We start from the raw sequence: 16928 nt of genomic DNA, 5'->3' as shown, positions 1-16928 counted from the left end.
TTCCATGTGGGAAGGAAAAACAACTTTGAACCTTGTTTGTAGAAAGAAATATCAATTTGTATAAATCAACTTTAAGAAAGACAAAATCATTTAAGAGAAATGAACTCTTTCTGGCATTCCCTTGTTTCATCACCCATTGCTTTCTGAAAAGACAGGTGCCTGCTGACACATGTGACCACGGGCTGCAGCGTAAGACCACCCGCTGCAAGGACAGAGCCACCAGCCAGAGCAGGGAAGTGGCTGTATCCGGGCTGCTCACCAACTCCATCAATAAGGCTCTCTTGCTCCAGGCTTTTAAATATCTTCATTTTAAAATTAGATTTTGATTTTTTTCTCAGAAACAGCTAAATCTCTGTTAAGCTACCCAAACATATTTCACAACTTAGATTAGTGTGTTCTGCCTTCCTGCTTTTTTTGCAGCTGTTACTTTTAAGAGAGCACATTTTGCTTTCCAAATGAGAATGGAGCCTTTTATTTAAAGGAGGAATTTTTCTGCTTGTTGTCATCTGGGCATCCTCCCTACTTTTTATGATTTCAGAACCTGCTTAAAACATCTTCATATGCAAACTGTACAGCAGCACGAGTTGAAATGTTCACAGTTTCAAAAGTGATAGAAAACATAGAAACTAAAAAGTAAGCCAAGTTAGATCAAAGAGGGCACAAAAAAGCTCACTGGGTTTCACCTTTCCTCCAGCTGGAATCACTTATTACACTATCTACGCAAGAAAGTTGTTAGTAAAAGGAATTCAGAGCATGAGCTGTTCTTTTCAGCCAACCATGGCCAAAAAAAAATTGCCTCACCATTAGTGTCATCTTTGATTATCAAAATATTCATGTGTCTATTTATACACATCATACCCACTTCAACAGGGTAGCTATAATGTCTGTGAATTTTTAAAATACACAGCACAATCGTATGCTAATGTCACCAAAGGAAGGTTCGTATATGAAATGGCAGAATTATTGCCATTTAAAACTACATCTTTAAACAGAGATTGTCACATGGGATAAATGTGGTTATCTTTTTAATACTTCTGTAGAAAATTAACTAAAATATAGAAGCCAAAATAATTGGGGGTTAAATATCATTCTTGAGTAATTTATACAATTCCCTAAGGACAGATGCATGTTCTATTTGCTTGAACAAAGATTGATGAAACTTTTCAAAATCATTGTTGCCCATTTCTTAGGGAGTTCACAGGCATGACGTATTTAACAGAGGAATTTAACCTTCCCTATTTACTATATAATTAGGGTTCATCCATTTATGTGGAAGGACAAGTAATACTGTATAAGAAATAAATTGTTCTAGTGGAGAAAAAAGGCATTTCAGAATCCTTGGTCCAGAGCCCTCACTTTCTCTCCCCCTCCGCCTCCAATATGTTACCTGTACCTGTCCTCCCACCTCTACCTGCTTTTCTCTAGGCTCCCAGCACCTTTATCACTCCATTCCCACATAGTATTGAGATTAATCATCTATATGTCTGCCTTCACTCTTCTCTGGTTACCTCAAGGGCAGGGCAACTGTGGGTGTTTTTCTTTAACCAACTAATTAAAGATAAATTTGTACTGACCTGAAACAAGTAAGGGAACTTAGTTAGCTAACAGTTTAAAGTGGAATTCACAAAATTACAAGTGGTTCCTATGAGCACTCCAGTGGCACAACTTATTATTCAAAGCTTCCATCATAAATAGATCATTCCAAAGGTGATATAATGTGATGGCTTTATCCTTTTAAAAAGGCCTGACGTTTTTAAACTAACTTTCCTCTCTATCAATTTCTTTATCTCCCAGGAAATGTCACTGCAATTTAAAGTACTCTTTACATTTAACTCCTCTAATCTTTTCAAGTATTTGAAAGTTGCTGTCAGTGATAGCTAAAAAATGACACTTAAAAAAAAAACATTTTGATAGTCATATACCTATATATAGCAGGTGTTTCATTGGAAGAAACATTATACTCTAAAATAAAATGAAAGCAACAAAATGCATGTTCTACGCAATAAAATCTGGTGGTCTACACTTTCACAAATTGATTTCCCCTGGCTAAACTAATATAACTTATCAGCCGCAATCTTTCAAAGAAAATATAAGGGTGTCTTTATACCACACCATTTAATTTTGATCTTACTGAAAGTTGTCTGGAAGCCCCGACGCCCCCCTCCAAAATCTCTTTATATTTCCGATTAAGGAGTAGTCAACTATTTATTGAGTACCTACTATGCCCAAGGTCTATGTTCGAGGGAGTACCAATGTGTATGAAAGTTCCCTCAGCTATCACACAGGCAAATTTGGGAAACACAAATTAAGAGACTCATTTAATGACAGGATACATTATAAGAGTCATGGGAAGGCAGAATTTGATTAATTACCAAATGAATACACAAACATTCCACAAGCTTGGCAAAGAAGGAATAGTTAGGGACTGTATGGCCTAGGACAAATTCACGACGGGGAATCTGAGCTCAACTGGATTTTCATTAGTGGAGAAAAGTGAGGAGGACAGACCAAGCCTTGTTATGAGGTATTAGCAAATGAAATGAGACACAGAAAGAAAATGAAGTTTAGCGAAAAAGTTTTTATCAGACAGAAATTTCTAGAAGGATGCTTAGAAGTAAACTGGAAGGATAGTTTGAGATCTTGAATGTCAAACCAACAGGGTCGAAATTTATTCTTAAGCCACTGGAGAACCAAACTGACCTTTGATGGTTTAAGGCTTAAAATTTAAGCCAGTGGGTCTCAAAGTATGATCCAAGGACTATCAGCATCACCTGGGCACTGGCCCCATCTCAGAGCTACTACATCGGAAACTCCTAGCATGGAGCCCAGCAGCCTGCACTTGAACATACCTTCTGGGTGATTTTGAGAACCACTGGTTTAAGCAAATTAAAATAATCAAGGCAACGTAACAGCTATACATCCTTCTGCTGGTGGCATGCGCAACACAAACCAGTGAGAATGGTCTGAAAGAGAAGTTTCAGAGCCATTTCCAAGTAGAAGACCAAAAAGAAGAGAAATAAATGTTTTTGAAAGATTTGCTATTTGACATTTAACAGCATTTTAGGATCACCTTTTAACGTTCCATTAAAGCTTCTCTCTTAGAAGGAAATTAAAAGTGACTAAGTCTTAGAGTGGGGATTACAGCCTACTAGGTTTTCTCTCTCCTCTTCTGATTAAGAAATAGGCAGATTTCTCATCACGGTACGTGTGTCAGGAGGGAATTGGGGAAAAAAAGAACTAACATTTACCGAAGATTTCTGTCAGGCTGTTCACATGCATTATGCCATTTAATCCTCACAAAAAAATGTTATAAGCCAACCTATAGTATTGCCCTTTTATATAGATATGGATCCTGGGATTCAAAGAGGTAAGGAAACTTTAAAATGATCGATTAGTAAGCACAAAACAAGGACTTAAGTCCTTTTGCTTCTGTATGGTACCATCTTCCAGGAAGTCCAAAGATTCCCATATAAACAAGGAATTCATATTATTTCCAGTTCACTTGATGTTTGAGAGATTCTTTGGAAGCGTTCATCTTGTTTATGGAATGGGGAAGATATTTTGCAGATACTTAACTGATTCAATATTTTTGCCCCTTAATTCACTGTTTTCTTACAAGCTTCCACCTCCAGAGGCACGGGTATCTGTTACTGCACCTTTTCAGGAGAAAAGTCTTCAAACCTGCATGAAGGGCTTGAGGTCCAGCCAGGAAGAGAAAGGGTAGCAAACCCATCCTGGCCCCAGAGGTCGCGGGAAGAAAGGAAGCACGGGGATGGTAACGGCTCCCCACGTCTTCCAGTTTCTCCTCTCTGAGCTTTGCATCAAAACAGGAAGCCAAAGAGAAAAGGGATTTCTGGCTCAAATTCTGCTTAGGACCCTGGGAAGAGATTGCCCGGTGGGCTACCTGACACCAACCTTAGGGTAAACTTGGAGACACAGGGCGCTCAGAGGGAGGGCTGCACCCACACCCAGGGGACACAGGTCTGGCCCAGCAGTTCATACAGCCCTGCTGGAGGCTCAGAAAGCAGCTGAGTGGTAAACCAGAAGGTAATGAAGGCTACAGGTGGGCCAGAGGCCAGGTGAGGGACAGGTCAGGGCTTCAGGAGGCCTACAGGGCCAGAATGGCCAACGTGAGGGTGAATACTTCAGGAAAGGGGGCTACCAGGCCCTTCCCAAGTTGCACAAGATCAGATCATAGATATCAGTTGTGCGGGCCAGCAGGGCCCTGGAGATGGGAGGAGCCCAAGGAAACTCCCTCTTCCCCCTGCTTTCCTGGGGAAGAGACACTTCCTAGACCCATGGAAGAGACTGATTTCCTTACCTAGCGTTTGCTGTTTAGCAAACTTGTATATAGCCTTTATTAAATGCCAGGCACTATTCTAAAAGCTTAAATGTTAATTCATGTGATACAATCACAACACTGAGAGGTAGGGACTGTTAGCATCCCTGTTCACAGATGACGAAACTGAAGCACAGAGAGGTCCATAGTAGAGCGAGAAGCCAAAGCCAGCCTCTGCTTAAAACCAGAGAAAGTACCCCACATGATCCACTGTTACTGAGAAGAGCTTAACTGATCACACTAAAATTTTTTACCCATCAAGTTACCCAGCAAGTGGGAGGTCCTGAGAAAAACCAGATGGGTCGCGTGAGTGAAGCAGCAAAGCAAGGAGAGGAAATCGTGTGCCTTTTCCCATTGGAGTGGCAACGTGTCTATGTTTTCAACTTTGGGGAAAAAATATGGTGGCAGTTCACATACTTCCTAAAGGTCTTCCAAAAGCTTGTAAAACAGGTGAGCTCTCGGAGTGAGGAATCATGCCTTATCTGCATGGCTGGTTTTCTCTTGTCCAGTGACCACTGGAAAACTGAAATGCAGAAGCACTGCTTGGACCTAAGTGAAATCGAAAGACGTACTATTTCTCTATTTTTTTTTAAATGGAAAATGTCCAATTCGACCAGTGTTTCTCAGTAACGTTTAATTTTTTTCCCCAAAGCCCAAAAGACTGAAATACCAACCTCAGACCAAACCTTAGTTTAAAGGTCTTGAAGTTCACTTTGCAGGGAGCACAGAGCCGCCTATTCGGGAAACCCTTCACCCCCCTGCCCCACAGGTGGACAAAACGAACCGTCAAAACAACAGAAAGGGAGGCAAAGGCAGACTGGATATAATTCTAAAAGCTCAGTGTACTGCTTTCAGAAATATACTGTCATTTTTAGGATCAAAATGAATGGACCGAAAGTACAAGGGGTTTTAGAGGCTTTCTGGGGCTTCATTAATTCTTTTTTTCCCTGATGAGGTATTACCAAACGGGGCCACTACTAATGGTGACACGATCGCAGCTCCTGATGGCCGGTAAAATGGGACACGGAGCCCAGCGAGGTGGGAGATGTATGGCACCGACAATATATTTATTGGAGATTTGGTTCAGTTTTTCAAATCTAACATGCCACTGAATAGGTCCTGGGATACAGTGTTTGTACAATGTCTGTTAAAAAATGATTCTTTCCGGGAGGGGAAAAAAAAAAAAGAACAGTGCTTTCAATGTTCACTATCCTTTACATCTGCTGCTCAGCTGGAAACACTGTTAAAAGGCCATTAGAACCTTAAGGTAGCAGACCTCGAAGGCTCTGAAAGCCAGGGAGCAATTCGCTGTTTGTGTGAGAGGATCAGCCCAGCCACTTCCTCTTCAAGGGCTGAAAACAGCTTCTGTCATGAGCCGTGAAAATCAATTCCACAGGAACCAGGCTGAAATGTGGCCGAAGGTGGTACACCTACAGGCTGGCGCTGCACGGCAGAGCCTCCTCCTGGGCATCCCTGGCACCTTCAGAAGTCCCAGGCAGCGGCTCCCCGTCAGTGCCTGGGAGGAGATGGGCAGCCTGAGACTTCCAGAAACCTCCAGGCTTCTCTCTTAGGACACTGGTTCTCTCTAACGCTTCATTAGGTTAAAATGAGAATTGTCGCCCAGCACGAAGATAGCTTCAGGAAGTGTCACCCTGGGAAAAGCCTGCTCTCGCTTATTTGTATTCCATCTTTCTGTTTTTCCTGATGATACTAATTGGGAGAGAGGCTCTTTTTCTCCCAAAGAATAGTTTCAAAGCCTTTCAAAACAGAGAGCAGTTTTAAACTTTTTTTTTCAAGTACCACATCATATTTTTGAAAATAAATATTGCAGAGGAATCACAATGGCTTTGTCAAGAGTTGTACTTTATAAACTAATGGTTAGAAAGGTTAAAACTCACTTTAAAATGCGTTACAGGTTTCTCAGTTATAGGAAATTGTTATTCCAGTGACAAAATGCACCTTTGTTACTACATAGAATTAAGATAAGTATAACCTATATTTTTATATATAGTCAACACTGTATTAAACTGCAAACCTTTGTATAATTTAATAATAAGCATGTTCTGGACAAAAATAAATCGCCATTCTTTAATCATAGCAGTTAGTTTATGTTTATGCATATAACTTCTTACAATATTAAATTATCTATCTTTACAGCAATAACCCAGGCTGAGAAACTGACTCAAAGTTTATTTGTTAAATTAATATAACAAAATGAAAAAGTACAATTTCATGGTTTTCTGCTGTGAATATCTGTTGCACCTAATGTACTGTTTTAACTGGAATTTAAGTGTGATCACCCTACATGTATTTTTTTAATTAAAATAGAAAAACATGGGTTTATACAATTTTTATATGTCTAGTATACAAAACACATCATGAAGATCTCTGATTTTAAGAAATCCCCAAGTTCCTTTTTTTTAAAGAAGGGAAGGTGGTAATTGAAGAGATTATATGTAATGATTTTGTTGATGACATAAGATTTGCCGTTCGCAACCTATAATATTCAATTGAAATTGACCTTTTATGAGAGCCATATGGTAATATAGGTGAAATGAATATATTCTTTATGGCAGTCATATAAAAAGATTGGCCTAAGCTTTTTTTTTTCTTTTTTTTGCGGTGCGCGGGCCTCTCACTGCTATGGCCTCTCCCGTTGCGGAGCACAGACTCCGGACGCGTAGGCCCAGCAGCCATGGCTCACGGGCCCAGCCGCTCCACGGCATGTGAGATTCTCCTGGACCGGGGCACGAACCCGTGTCCCCAGCATCGGCAGGCAGACTCTCAACCACCGCGCCACCAGGGAAGCTCCTAGTCTACGCTTTTAACATAGTACTTGACCTCCTGGTGTCTGAATACCCCCAAGTCTGTGAAAGAATACTGAATAAGATAACCACATAATCAAATGAGTAGTAAAAGCACAATAAAAGCCTTTCACACATTAGCACTTGATAATGTAAAAGTAACAGTCAATTATGTTCCCTAAATTCAGTGCAAACATATAGCTGGAGGAGAGGCTGGAACAGATCAAGTAGGAATGTTCAGGAATCTTGCATTTCCAGCTAATTAATACTTCAGAATTACAAATTCTTATTTTCCAAATAGAGCTCCCATTATGTCAAAGAGCACTTAAACTCTTCAAAATCATTTGTTAAACTTTTTGCTACAAAAAAAAAAGGTTAAAAATCAGCGATCTTAAATTTTTTAAGTTTTAAAAACTCCCAATCATTGGGATTTGGAATAAAATAGGATAAGCAAACAGCTAAAGGACAACATTTCTTACCTCCTCAGGAAAAAAAATTAAGGCCTGGCACTTGAAAATACCTCTAATAGCCAAAAGCATGGTGGCTCTTTCAAGTTCATTGCAAAAGTGCTATTGACTTTGAGCTATTCTGACCCATTAAGAAAATAATAACTGAAAGTTAGTCATCATTTTTTGGAAGACCTCAGAGTGCTTTCTTTACAAAGAAAAGAGTTGCCTCAACTTCATTGCAGCCTTGAGAGGAAACACCCCTAGTTCCCTGAAATTCAGCAGAGGAGCACTTGCCCCTGCTAATCTCAGCTGTTCTAGGGGCACAAAAAGAGGAAGTCGATTTCTCAAGAAATCCAAGAAATGTAAGGAGCAAATCCACCAGCTGATAAAGCCTACAGAACACAGGTGTGCATGTCCAGAATGTATTATGCTACATCTTTAATTAAATGTGTATAAAATGAAGGGTGACCAGCTCCAAATGTAGTCTCCTTGTACCTGGAAGTCAGGAACAAACGGCTAGATCTGCACAGGAAAAATAGCTCAAGGCGGGATGGGGCCGGGGAGGGAAGGGGGGGAGGGTTGGTATTACTCTTGACCAGAAATGTTCTAAAAAAGACCCCCAAAATGAGTCCTACATACCCATAGGGAGCCTACCATATTAGCAAAGAATAATAGGGATCCTACGGTGAAAGAAACTTGAAATGACTTTTCGCAGTTCCCCTTTAAAGCAATGCTGTGGTTTTATTTTACTGGCGCAGAAGTGCCCAGGGCAGCTGGGTTAGGCCCCTTCTGCTCCCGGCACAGGTGATGACCGATAGAAGGGAGCCAGTCACTCTCTTTCCCTTGGTCCCCCTAGTGGTCGATGTAGACATTTGGAAGAGCGCCGAGGAAACAGGGTCGGGGTGCGCAGTTTGGAAGCAGCAACTCTTTCTGGGTGGAGATTCCTACCCAAGGTCAAGGCGAAAAATAACACAAAATCATTGCTCAAATATGACTGTCTCTCCTGACAAAAACATGTACTTAAAACCACATTGAATGCACCCAGAATGTGGCCCCCAGAAACTCAAAGGATGGTGCCCAGACCAACAGCATCAACGTCACCTGGGAACTTGTTAACAATGCAGATTACAGGTCCTATCCCAGAACTACTAAGTCAGAACTTGTGGGGATGACCAAGGCGTTTGCGTTTAACAAGGCCTCCAGTGATTCTGATGCATGATAAAGTTTATGAAGCACTGCTCCAGACCACTGGCTCTCTTCCCTAGACGCACATCAGGATCACTTGGGAAATTTTCAAAAGAAAGGAAGAGAAGAAGGGAGGAAGGGAGGGAGGGAGGGAGGGAGGGAAAGTACCCTTCCCAGACCAATTAAATCAGACTATCTGAAGATGAAGCCCAAGTGCAGGTATTTTTCTTAATATTTCACATGATTCCCAGATAGCCCTGGCTCTTTCCAACTCGAAAGAGCCAGTTGTTAAATCTTCTGGAATTTTGTAAGCCAGGTGGTGAGCTGTTAGTAGCTCAAGACCGGTCACAGTGGGAACATTTAAACCACAAAAACTGGCAAATGCTACAAATCAGGTCTCTCCACACACTACCCTCCAGAGAGCCAATTGTTTAACATGTATCAGTTCACCACTGGCCAGAGTCGAGGAACACTGGTTTAAAGCAAGAATGCCAAATACTTAATTCAGATAGTCTGAGTCATTCCTCTCAATTCCTCTGTTACCCCTAAATTCCTTATTAAGATTATGAAGATTAACCAAGCATTTCAGTGGCCATATACGTGAGAAAGGTGACTACCAGCCTGTCTTAGGGTATAACTGTGACTAGTTCAGATTAACAGCCATAGTCCTTTTCCTTTCTCTTCCAAGCATGGGCATAGGAGGCAATTCTGGAATGAGAAAGGTGGGTAAATCTGCTGAGGGACTGCTGAGGCTAGTATGCCTCATCAACGGAGAGATGCACATGGGAAGAAATGGTCCCTTTCTATGCCTCTGGGCATTGCCCCTTTGCCTCTTGGTACTCCAGTAGCCATCTTGTTTCCATCATGGTCCTGACCTGGATGATGAATGGAATGAGGATGGAAGAGCCAAAAGATGGGGAGAACCTGGGACCGGGTGATACTGTTAACTTTCTACTTTCTCACTCCTAGAACTGCTCTATGTTGGGACTCCTTCATATGTAAAAGAATGGCTCGCAGTGATCATGTAAACTGGAACTCTCATGCTTTCAGGGCCTTCTTTCCATAAAGGCAATGAGTGTACCCTCTGCTCCCCCCACCCCTTCTTGCTGACTCTGTACTCACGCTTCGGAGCCCATTGCTCTTCTTCAAGGAGGCATTTCCATAACCTTGTGATCAGAACACAGGATCCTATAATTTTTCCATTTTTCAAATTTTTTTCTTTTTATTTATTTCTTTACTGTGGCCGCACCTCCAGGCATGGGGGATCTTAGTTCCCCCACCAGGGACCTGAACCCACGCCCCCTGCAGAGCAAGCACGGAGTCTTAACCACTGGACCACCAGGGAAGTCCCCACATGATCCTACTGAATGCTTTCCCAGTGCCAGGTACCCTAGTGCTGTGCACTCATCTCAGCCGTTCACTGTTAAAGGTGCCCTTAATTTCTGCTTCCCTGCTGGGATTAAAATTCCCTGGGGCCCTACAGCCAGTCCCTGGCGTGGTGACTTACACATAGTAGGTAAATAAGAACTAGTTATTGGAAAAATGAAACATAAATGACTAAAAGAAATGGAGAATAGGTTATAAAAATAATAACCTGAATAATGTGTAAATGTGGAATCAAATTTCTATTTTTCTTTGTTACTCACTGGTGCATTTGTTTAAAAATATTTTTCATCCAGGGTTATTAAAAACTCTTAAATATTTCCATCCAGGATTACTAGAATTTTTAAACCTTTACCCAAGAGTTAGCACTATGAAACCCTTTATTTACAAACATGCCATCCAGGGAGTCAACTACACTTTCAAACACTCTCATGTAAATCACTAAAAACTGAGTAATGCTGGAGAAATCTATGAAACTACTTAAAGTCTCGCTGTATGCCAGCTAAAGGATTTAAGAGAGCAGAATTTGATCTGCAAAAGGATATAAGCACCAAGTTTGCAATATTAATTATTCTGTTTATACTGGCAAGACAACTCTGAGTCACCTTGCTGGCCTTGCTAGAAGTCTTTTGAGAGATGTGAACTAAGGAGGAAAAAAAAGTCCTATGATGTCACTTTTGTGGGTTTGAATATGAATTAAGTCTAAGCTAATGAATTATTTGATCAATAATTCCTTTACTACAGTTTTTATCCTAAACTCCTATTTCTATAAAAATCTAGTGACTGAATGGTAGGTCACTTTGGTTTAAAAGGACTCAATTTTATATTTTGTTAAGTGTTCATAATACCCATAATTGTAAAAGAACACGAGTCACCCTCTCACATAAATTATAATGCAATGTTTATACTACAGTATTTTAAAGAACATAACGCTGTATATTATAAATCACTTTTGATAGTGGCCTACATTTCTGCTCACAAGCTATTACAGTGCAGCACGGTTAAAAGATATAAGTTTTATGTAAAAAAGTGTATCAGTCAACTCAAATGAACTCTTATTCTCAACGATGACATATCATCTTCTAATTAAATCAGCTAAGATAACTCTGTTTGCAAGGATCATTCTAAAATGAATTCCCAAATCAAGAGTCTAACAAGCGGTACTCCTAATAGTCCAGATTTTAGATTGCTTTGATACCTGGAATTAATGTGAATCTTTTAGTAATCTAGTGACTTGACAAATCATAAAAAAAACATTTGAAGTTCCGCTAACTCATTTCCACCTCACAGTGTTCTTCGAAAGGATTTTAAAGACATCGTCTAACTAAACAGAGGGCAAAGAAATCAGAACTCTGAATCAGGCAGCTAAATGGAAAGTAAATTATTTATCCCAAACTAGGAAATTTAATATGTCTCCAAAAGAGTAAGACTTACCAAACTCTGTTTTTTCATTTATGTTAATGTGATATCTACATGTAAAATTGAAAAAAGAGTTGGGTTAACAGCAAACGTATCAAATAAGTTGGTTTGCTGGGGAGCAGAGGGAGGGAGGGCTTTTCCCCGGGAAGCCCACCAAAAAAAGGAAAGGACTGCTGGACGAAGGCCAGACAAAATGAAGCATTACATATTTTGAAATTTGAAAACAATAAAGAAAGACTAAAAATGTCACTAGTATATCAGTGGAATATAAGAGAATGTTTTTTTTAATTTTAGACTTTGAGACAGATTTTTAGATTTTTGAGATAGATTGATATTAAAGAGATGGGAGAGGGCTTCCCTGGTGGCGCAGTGGTTGAGAGTCCGCCTGCCGATGCAGGGGACACGGGTTCGTGCCCCGGTCCGGGAAGATCCCACATGCCGCGGAGCGGCTAGGCCCGTGAGCCATGGCCGCTGAGCCTGCGCGTCCGGAGCCTATGCTCCGCAACGGGAGAGGCCACAACAGTGAGAGGCCCGCGTACCGCAAAAAAAAAAAAAAAAAAAGAGAGAGAGATGGGAGAGAATTTACTGCTTTCTTAATATCCAGCTATAGCCCGACTCTCAAAATACCTGAGATAGGAAAAAGGTGGCAAAGTAAATTATTGAGAACAGAGTTTGTTATATGTTTTTCCTAATCTGTGGGGATAAACTTCCCTCCTCCCTCTACCCCCATGATAATTTCCTGGAGTAGGTTTTTTTGGACTAACCCAATATTCAGAAAGTAGGTCCAGTATATTGAAAAAAAACCGACACATGTTTTTACTTTCTATCTTTCATATAACCAGATCTATACAATGATCGGGAAAATGCACGAGTACACAGTTTACTGGTGGTAGTGTAGCCAATTCCAGAGAACATAAAATCCAAATTCAAAGTGATTTTGAAAAATTGTAGATGTTGCAAGTAAATAGAAAAATACTCAGCTAGAACTGTGAGCGAATGCATATGGTGATTGATAATACCAGGCTATAGATGTATTAGATGAGGAAGGAATTGATTTTACATGCATTCATTCGACAAATACAGAATGGCAGTGGGCAAGGTGAAGCGGATGGACTCCAGTGCCTGGGGTCAGAGTGCCTGCGTTTGAACTCTAGCCTCATCACCTGCTATCTGAGTCATCCTTGGGCAAATTAATTATCTGTCTCTGTGTTGCTCGGTCTTTTCATCTTTAAAATGGGGATAATGATAGCATCTAAGTTATTAGAAAAAGTCAGTAAGGCAATGTTTAACGTTTTTAAAGTAAGTAATGTTTTTCAGATAGGTGCTGGGCACATAGTGATTTCTACATAAGAGATTGTTAAGTAAAGTTGCGGTAGATAAATGAAAAACATTAACCTGTAAGCCAATAAATTACCACTAGTAAGCAATACATGCATATTATAATGAATGACTCCAAGAAGGCTCAAAGCATAAAACAGAGGCACCGTAAGTATAAAACAACATTCCCTGAATTGCCCAGACTTTTAAGCAGATGCTCTTTTCAGTTGTGAGTTCCTTTAGAAGTTTAGCGCCATCAGGATGAGTTGGATTGGAAAATGAGATAATATTTCTGATGCTGGAAGAAAAACTGGCATGTTTCACACTGACCTTTGATCAGAGTAACAGTGCTAACAAAGAACTTGATGCTACATGGCTCAATATCTTCCCAGAAGATAGAACAAGAGAAAATAAGCAAGCACACTTCGAAGGCTTTTGGCTAGATATCTGGAAACATTTTGATACCGCAAAAATTACTAAGTATTAGAATGGATTGCTGAGAGGGGCTCAAGGGTCTATTCCTTTGGAGGTCTTTGAAACAAGAACAGATAGTCTATCTGATCTGCCTGGGATGGTTTAAAATCAGGGCTGAGGGAAGATTAATGGTACAAGCTGCCCCCTGAAGGCCTCCTCTTTCCCAAGCACTCTCTGAGAGTTGAACTTTATATATTACCCATCACAGTCCCTCATCTGTTGAGTTTGAAGAACTCCCTTTTATCCTAGAATGGAAAAGGGCACACTATCTCACAACTGTGAGTTCTGAGTAAAACTTTAATAATGTCATGATGAAACATAATGTCCTTATTACTTCTCAGTTATTTTACCAGGCAAGCTACCTGTAAATATCTTTCAACTAGAAACAGCTCTCAAGAACCTGAAATCTGAACAGCAGTTCCTTTAAATTCATGCTCCCTGGCAGACTAACAGCACATGCCACTTCTCAAGCAAACCAGTAAAAGTCCAAACAAGGCAAAGGATGGAAAGGAGTTGAAGGGAAGGATAACCACGATATACTAGATAATTAAAAGTAAATGGTATCAGGAAGGAGGGAAGAGAGGAAGAGTGTGTTCATTTAATAACAGGACACCTAAGTGATCATTCCAACAGCAATAGGGAGCACTGAGTAAAATTTACCTTGAAAAAATGTTGGTCCTTAATATACAGTTATCTTTCAATTCATTTCTTTTCCTATCAGATGTGCCTCTGACCTCCCAGTGACCCTATAGCTTGAGTATTTCCACTGGCACAAAGGACATGAGGGTTTAGGCAAACTCAACAGTGCCCTTAGTCCTAGAAAGTGATTTTAACAAAAGTGCACACATTTTAGAAATTCACAGCTGATTAGCAAGCACTGTAATTGTCAAGGGGTGGAGAAAAAAGAGGAAAAAAACCCTCTGTAGTTAAAACTCTACTGAAGAATTTATCTCAACCACTGGCAATGTTTCAGGAAAGTCAATGGGGCCTACAGAAATCATACACACCGAAAACCTTCCCTCTGATATGAAGGAGATTTGCCTCTGGTAAGGATGAACTGTAGTCTGCTGAAGGTCCCATTATCCACTAAAGAATACTGAAGCAATTTAAAAATACTTAACTCTTTTCTTCTTTGAGATATCTTATCTGAAATCATGTTGGGAAAGATGTGTGTTTAAAAGACAGTTTGAAAAAGCCCAGATGAGAGGAGAAAAAGTTCCTACAAGAAGTGGTCCATACTCTACACCTTTAAAAAGTTGAATTCCCTGAGATGGGGGGGAGGGGAAAAAAGCAAAGCTGATCCTTATCAATTAATTAAAAAGAATGAAATAACAGTAGACAAAGGGGAAGGAGAGTTAAGAAACTTAAGGAGCTGCGGGGGCAGTCTCTCTCTATTCACTGATTAACAAATTAAGGAGCTCTGGAAAAGGGAGAAGAAGTGACAGGGAGAGAAAAGTGGTCTTATAATTCACCACAGGTTCCGCCTCCGACTCACCAGAGGCTGCCTATGTCTGGCTCAGAATTTAAAAAGGCTCCCTGTATATAATGCTCCGCGCTGTGAGCGTGGTGTGTAAGCTGTTTTTTTCAATGCCTGTGTTTCTAGAAATGTGCTCATTCCGGTGTGAGTAAAAAAACCCACTTGTAGAGTTTGTGGATCAACCGCAATAAAACAGCAATCCCACCACGTATCGAAACCGTGATGTTTTAAGATCTCGGCAAAAATGCTTTCCCTCCAGCGACCAGTTCTTTGGCAAAACGCAGAGAGGCTGGTAGAAATCCAGCGTTTCGACTCGACCCTCCGAGGACCCTGAGGACTCCAGCTGCCGGGTCTGCGCAGCCCGCGCCCCCGGAGCATCTCCTGGCCTCTCTCGCAGCCACAGGATTACCTCTCCCCAACACGTTTCATTCACCGAGCCCCCGACAAGCTCGGGTTCGGTTGGAGCTAAGAGCCGGAAAACACGCACCCAGGCTGCCGCACAAGTTGTCGGAGGGGCTGTCGGTGGAGGAATGCTGGTGGCCGGGGACGCGGGGTCCCGGGAGCCCGGGACGAATCCACCAGCGAGCCACCCGCTTAAGTTGACTCGGCTTCCCAGAACGGGCGGCCGAGGCCGCGCTCAGGACGGGGCGCGGCGCCGGCTGGCCGGGGTGTCCCCGAACCGCGAGTGACCAACCGCAATCAGGGAAGCACTGAGAAACCGTAACGGGAAAGCCCGCCCCAAATCTCAAACGGGCAGCCCACGAACTCCCCCAGACCAGCCCGGAACCGCCGACGTCGGAGGCCGAGTCCCCCGGTGGGGTTCCCCCCCACACACACACACAAGCCTCTCCCGCCCGCGGCCCGGGCGCCCTGCCTCCCCGAAGGTCAGGAGAGGGGACCGAGGGGCGAAGGGAGCCCTCCGCGTCTCTCCACCGCCCCCGCTGGCGCGAGGGCGGGAGCGGAGAAGGCGCCACTCAGACTGTGGCGCTGGGCAAACTGCGGCCGCAGTTCTTCCAAGTTTGCCTGAGCGAGCGGCGCGGGCTGGGCGCCCCGCTCGGCGAGCTGCCCTCGCGCCGCGGCCGCCTCGGAGGGTGCCGGGCTCCCCGGCCCCCGCGGCCGGGGCCAACGACGAAGGGGGCGCGAGGGCGCGGGAGGAAGGGAGGGAGGGAAGGAGGGCGCTCCCGCGTGTGCACACAATGAGGCAGCCGAGACGCACACCTTCCCCCGCGGGCAAAGCCGCGGGAGCATCCGCCACCCCGCACAGAAGCGCGGCGGCCGGCAGAGCCCCGACAGAAAAGTGGACACCAACAACTCAGCAACAGGGGGAAGGCGGAGGGCTTCCGGAGACGCGGGAGACGTGCGGCCGCCGAGGGCTGCAGCCGGCCCGGGCCGCGCGCCCGAGCTTACCTGCGATCTCCTGGTAGGGGATGTCCGCCAGGCTGAATCCCTTGGCACCGTACGCCTGGCGGACCTCGCCGCAGCTCCGAGCCTTCACATCCGCGCCGGCTGGGAGGGACAGCAGCAGCCCGGAGAGGGGAAGAATCACAGCCCCGATCCAAGAAGGCATGGTGCAACATGCAAATCCAGCTCGGTGAACCCCGGGACCCGTGCGCTCTTCACCTTGCCCCTCAAGCCGAAAGCCCGCCAGAGCCGGCGGCGCGCTCCTCGCCGCTGCCCAGCGTCACCCCCTTCCGCCAGCCGAGGGGACGAGCAGCGCAGCCCTCTGGACTATGCTCAGCAAACTTTTATATGCCTGATGGAGGATGGCAAGCCAACCAGGGCTGGCTGGGAAAGCACCCGCCTTGCTCCTCTGGCCCCCCAGACCGAAAACGGTGCAATAAAAACGAGAAAGAGGAGGAAAAGAAATGTTTAGAAAACCACCATGGGGGTTGAGAGCTGCGATCCGAGTTCCGAGCCGCAGAATTATCTAGCGCGCGGCGAGCTCCGCTCGCGGGAGTGTGCGGCGAAGGTGGGGACGCGCGCCGGCTCTCCCGGGAGGGAGATGGACAGGCGACCGCGGGGGTGTGCGCGCGCGAGTGTGTGTCGGTGTGAGCGCGGGGTTCTTGGGGCCGCGTGTGCGT

General features: G+C 43.5%; 1 protein-coding gene across 1 annotated transcript in view; it reads right to left on the bottom strand.

The window, feature by feature from the left end:
• The window catches only part of GPC6 (glypican 6), a 1081720-nt gene extending 1065109 nt beyond the window's left edge, over positions 1–16611 (bottom strand). Inside the window, exon 1 of the mRNA XM_060128753.1 lies at positions 16255–16611. Within this exon, the coding sequence (XP_059984736.1) occupies positions 16255–16414 (160 nt within the window). The 5' untranslated portion in view covers positions 16415–16611. The remainder of the gene's footprint in view (positions 1–16254) is intronic.
• Positions 16612–16928: the final 317 nt, after the last annotated feature.

This window comes from Lagenorhynchus albirostris, chromosome 18, assembly GCF_949774975.1.
Source record: "Lagenorhynchus albirostris chromosome 18, mLagAlb1.1, whole genome shotgun sequence".
In the NCBI taxonomy this organism is placed as follows: Eukaryota; Metazoa; Chordata; class Mammalia; order Artiodactyla; family Delphinidae; genus Lagenorhynchus; species Lagenorhynchus albirostris.
The sequence above is the reverse complement of the archived record's forward strand: the minus strand, read 5'-3'. Positions and strand labels throughout refer to the sequence as shown.